Raw genomic sequence first — 5,773 nt, forward strand, 5'->3', positions numbered from 1 at the left:
TGATGGACCAGGGGGAAGCTATAGCAGGACAGTGAACAAAATCAAACTCTTTAAAAAAGTTTTTGAAAAATTTTTTTTATGGATCAGTTGTTATTGCATGACTTTGAACAATATAGGTAGAGACTACATTTTGCTTCACCCTAAAAGGCCTCTTCATTAAAGAGCCCTGCAGAAAACATGCAAATCTAGTAAATATGATGATGCATAATTGTACTGTCAAAGAATGAATAGAGATCAAATTAAACTTAACTAGGCAAAAAAAACTTTTTCAAAAGAATTTAACAAGAATCAATCAACAATTTGTGTCACCTTGACCTTATAACCATTTGGTAATGACACAAGAAAAGGATAATAAGGTTTTTATTTTGGGTTTAAACAGTCTTTTATTGTAGGCCATATGGTTGGTTGCCTCAAGTCAAGGATCCAGGGCCAGCATTTTGTTCAAAAATATTTTCAGTAGATTGATTATCAAATTCAATAGAAGTGGAGCAAGCAGCAATACCTGCAAAGTTCGCAGCTCATCCATTCAAGCTGGCACTGCCTGAGTTGTTATCTCCTGAATGCCCATTTTGCAAATTCTCCAGTATATTGATAAACTGCCCATATTGTTCCTTCGTCATGTGTTGCATCAGTTTTCCTTGTCCACTTGAATTTCCCTCATGATCTGCAATACTCATCCCATCATATCCATACACATTTGCTGCATTTGCTACAATTCTTTTGCCTTTGTTATTGTTGTAGTTGGTATAGTTGTTGTAGTTACTATTATTGTTGTTGTATCTAGGACCCTGTGGATAGCCATGTATCTTGTAACACCTTTCCTTGGTATGGCCAGGTCGTTTTCAATGTTCACAGAAGGGTCGAGGCTTATTTGGAGCATAGCCTCCTCTACCATAACCAGTGTTTCCAGCAGAATTGTAGTTTGTTCTGAAATTCCCAGTGTAATTCACACTCTGATTTTGATTCATCCTAGAGTTACTTCCATTACTGCTTCCTGCTAGATTCACATCATTGTAATCCATCCTAGGATTTCTACTACTGCTCCCTGGTCCACTAAAATTTCCACTTACATTTAGAAATGCAGACTCAATTACTAATTGATTATTTGGTCTAACTTCTCTTTGTTTTTCTTCCTGAATGAGAATGGAGAAGGCTTGTGCAATGGTGGGTAGAGGGTTCATCATCAAAATACTCTCCTTTACAACAGTGTAAACTTCATTTAAACCCCATCAAAAATTGAATTAAACGCCTGTCCTATTTTGCCTTCGCAGCACAAGTACACACACAACTACATGATGCATGCTCATTCAAAATATTAAGTTCTTCCCAAAGCTTTTTTTATTTTGGTATAGAAACTAGTCATATCTAGGGCTCCTTGGCTTAAATCAGTTATTTCTTTCTGTAATTGATACAATCTGGGGCCATTTGTTTGATCATACCTGTCTTCCAATTCCCACCATAACTCTTTAGTGTTGTTCACATACTGCAAGCTATCACTTATTAAAACAACAATGCATTGTTCCAGTGCCATCAAATGCTACTGGAACAAGCATAAATCCGGCATTTTCTGAAGGATGTACGTACAAAGGATTGCTCGAATCGATGGTTTTTGTAGTTTGATTTGTCGAATCAATGGCGTCTATATTTTCTCCGACCATTTTTGTGTGATATTGATTGTAAAAAAACGTGAGTAGAAGCTAAAGAAAAGAGAGAACTGGGAGCAAACTACTCAATCAAAAGAGAGAACTGAGAGCAAACTACTCAATCAAAAATTGTTCAAAAAAAAAAATGGAAAGAAAAATGAATAGGGATTTCAATTAGCAGTTTGCAATTTTGTTTGCAAATTCATCGATGAAACAAAGTAATGGAGAGAAATCCGTACTCTGATACCATGACAAAGTTTTAATAAATGGATTGTTGTTTTAATAAGTGAGGCATATCACGGAAGTTTGAGTAGATGAGTTAAGAAGGCGCTAACGGTTTTTTTTTTTTTTTTTCTTCTTTTTCCCTCATTATTTTTAGAATTTGATTTTTTATATATATATATGCATCAAATTTTTAACTCTTCGTGTTTAATATGCTACTTATATTTTTTTATGACCGCGCTAAGCGCAAATATTTTTACTAGTTATGAATAATTATGTCAGATTATGATTAGAATTAGGAACTAAATTTCCATCTTAAAAGAAGAAAGAAATAGGTCTACGTAATCCAATCATTTAGAAGACATTGATTCCATAATCTTCGCTAATAAACTATTAAAATAATTAGAATAAATGGAATAATTCTATTATTAAATGTGTTTTCTGACGGTGTTCGTCATCAAGTACTTTCATTTAGCTCCTTTTATATGGATATATACTGTACACATTTGTTTATATTTTCATACGTTTGTTATTTGCTGGAGGGATTAGGTTTTTGTCGGGTACAGTGATCAAATTTTCAACAAAGATGTCCTAAATATGATTCCCATAATTCTTGTGGGAGGTTATTGTATATACATGTGGTTTTAGTGCTTTTTTTCGTTATTCTTGAAGTTGTTATCGGAAGATGACTATTGAGGTAGATATTTAATATCTAAATTATATTTTGTTTGGCTAAGTTTCTAAAAAAGAGGAAAGTGATGAATATATTTTTTATGTATAAAAAAAAGTAGAATTATAGCATGTCTAGCTAAGCTTTTGAAATATCAAAAGTTCTTAATTTTCACAAAAAATAACCCACTTATGTTAGAAAAAATGAAAGTGTTTGGCTATGCTTTTGATGAAAAATTAAGTATTTTGTGCAGTAGCATAAGATATATTCAGCTTCTCCCAAAAGCTTGTACTTTTAATTTCTTTAATTTGGACAAGACCAATAAGTACTAGAAGCTGAAATTTGTAATTTCTCCTTAAAAACAAAAGCAGAAATATAAATATAAGTAATTTTTCAGAACAAAAGTTAATTAAATACACTTGGAAAGGCACATGGGCTTGGTTGAGCTAATATAATAGTATAATACTATAATATATTGGCTTAGTTTTTAGCAATTAAACTGTACAATAAATACCACTTCTGTTTATTTGTTTTAATAAATATATAAAACAGAGAGAAAGTAACGTGCATGGCATGGCACACTTATCTAGCTAATTAGCATTCCATGTTATCAGTATATAAAGAGAAGAAACTTGCATGGCATAGCAGTGTGCAGTGAGATACTAAATCAGTAGATTTTGGCTATTTCTGGCAATAGCATCTGAAGTACAGATTTGTAAGAAGTTCTTTTTTTCATTGTCTTAATTAATTGTATTTCGAGTTATGTATGGTGTTAGTTTAATTTGCTTAATTACTTGATGGTTATAATTCTTATTTATGAAGTTTGAATCGAAATGATCACTCTGACACTGGTTGAAACTATCACATTTCCTAATGAGATTAACTTTTACTTCCCTTATATTAAAATTGGGATCATTACACAGGGAATTGCTAACTTCTTTTTTCTAAAAATGACAATTAATGGCGAATTTCAGATTTAAAATTTGTTGGTTATGTCCTTTTATATATGTACGTGCTTTTACTTTTCGCGCCCACATACAAAAGTTGAGCTAGACATAGTGAGTTATGTCGAACCTATAGCTGTAATTTATGTTGTTCTGACTCTCACATTCGTGCCGAGATCCTCAAGAAATGCGCTACGTTTGGAGGATCCAAACAAGCACCCGTCGGCATTTTGAAGAGTTCGAAAATAGCCTTTTCCCATGTTAAAGCAAGTGAAATGATTCTTGATAGAATAGTAGAAGGTTTACTTATATATGGGGCAAATGGTTGCATCTTTGTTGTCTAGTTCAGGGCAAGATGGCGATAAGAACAGTGGATTTTCGATCAGACACAGTCACGAAACCAACTGAATCCATGAGAAAAGCAATGGCCAATGCAGAAGTGGACGATGATATCTTAGGTTACGATCCAACAGCACGATGCCTCGAAGTAGAGATGGCAAGAATGATGGGCAAAGAAGCAGGACTATTTGTTCCTTCAGGCACAATGGGCAATCTTATTAGTTTGCTCACTCATTGCCAAATTAGAGGCAGTGAAGTGATTCTCGGTGATAATTCACATATTCATGTGTATGAAAATGGAGGCATTTCTACCATTGGTGGCGTTCATCCGAGGAAAGTGAAGAACAATGAAGATGGTACAATGGATATTGATCTGATTGAAGCTGCGATTCGTGATTCTAGCCTTGAAATACTTTATCCGACCACTACGCTCATCTGTTTGGAGAATTCACATGCCCGGTAAGAAAATATACTCAACACTCTTATTGGTTCGTTGGCTGGATTTATGCATATGATTTTTTGCTAGCTTTTGCTACAAGTATAAAGTATAATCAGTGGCCAGACTAGAGGTTGCAAGGGACTTCATCCGAACACACTATATATATAAGGTATATATATATATATATATATATATATATATATATATATATATATATATATATATATATATATATACTCTCTCGTTATATGAACCTATTTCCTTTTATAGTAGATGTTGAAACAAATCCCTTGCTCACACAAATATTCAAGACTTATTTTGAACCACAAGTTTCAAAGACTCTTTTATTTTAGATGAGGAGCATATAGTAGATGTTGAATTCCCTTGGCATCAACAACTTCTTTATTATTGAAAATCCTGGCTCCGCTACTATATATGTGTATCTTTAGTATGTTATTGTATCATTGGACCATACACAGTCAGTGGCGGATCCAGATTTAGATGTTGTAAGTTCTGAGTTTGAGATGGCAGGTTCTGAGCAATTCATCATAGTTCAGTAGGAGTCGGAGAGAACGAAATATATGTTGTGCTGTTTTCTCTTCTTACGTAATCGATGAATAAAATCCAATCCAATTATAAGATTTGGGTTTTCCTTTCCTATGGACTGGATTATCAAAACCCAATCCAATTCTGGGACTAGGCTATCGCCTCAAAATTTCCTCTATATATAGGATCAATTTGTCTTATTTTGACAACACAAGAGTGAATTTATAGCAGCCATATAGAGATAAAACATATATAAAAAGCATTTTCGTAAGGAATTTTCTGCTAAAGAGTCCGCTAGAAATTGCGTTTCCTCATTCGTTAACCGTTGGATCGTGCTGAAATTTGAACTGGGGGTTCTCAACATCTGGTTCTTCCATTTCAACGGTCAAGATCGGATTTTATGGTTTGTAGCTCCAGTTTTCGAGTACGAACAGTAGCTCATTTTTGGGGGTGATTTCTCTCCTTTCTTTGCTAGTTTTGGTGCTATCTTTTATGTATTGTTGATCCGTGCTTGGCTTTGTTGTTGTAGCCATTTGGAGAACATTCTTGTAACTCTTGTTGACTATAGTGGAGCTTTTGTGGACCGGAGGTCCGTGGATGTTTCCTCTCTTTGGAAGGGGTTTTACCAAGTAAATTTGGTGTCTACTCCCATTCGATTTATTTTTGCTTGCTTTGCTATTTTATTGTTGGTATAAGTACGCTTTTGCCCATTTTCATTTGTGCTAGTGTTTATTGTCTTCTCTTGGTTCAAATAGTGTGGAAAGTTTCGGCTGGGTATTTCTTCCACGTTATTCTGCTGTCAGGTAATTTGGTTATTGCTTGTTTCTTCCCAACAAAGTGGTATCGGAAGCTTGTGGTTGTATTTGGTTGTGTTGGTGTTTGTCTATTTGCATGATGGAGGCAAATATGAGCAAGATGGTTGAAAGGCAGATCCATTTTGGAAAAGAAGATTTGATCTTTTTTGTCGAAA

General features: G+C 34.2%; 1 protein-coding gene across 1 annotated transcript; it reads left to right on the top strand.

The window, feature by feature from the left end:
• The first annotated feature begins 3,834 nt into the window (after nucleotides 1-3,834).
• On the top strand, nucleotides 3,835-4,281 carry LOC132061587 (low-specificity L-threonine aldolase 1-like). The gene has a single exon (XM_059454365.1). It carries the CDS (start codon nucleotides 3,835-3,837, stop codon nucleotides 4,279-4,281), a length of 447 nt encoding a protein of 148 aa, XP_059310348.1.
• The last annotated feature ends 1,492 nt before the right edge of the window (nucleotides 4,282-5,773 follow it).

This window comes from Lycium ferocissimum, chromosome 6 (genome assembly GCF_029784015.1).
Source record: "Lycium ferocissimum isolate CSIRO_LF1 chromosome 6, AGI_CSIRO_Lferr_CH_V1, whole genome shotgun sequence".
NCBI lineage: Eukaryota > Viridiplantae > Streptophyta > Magnoliopsida > Solanales > Solanaceae > Lycium > Lycium ferocissimum.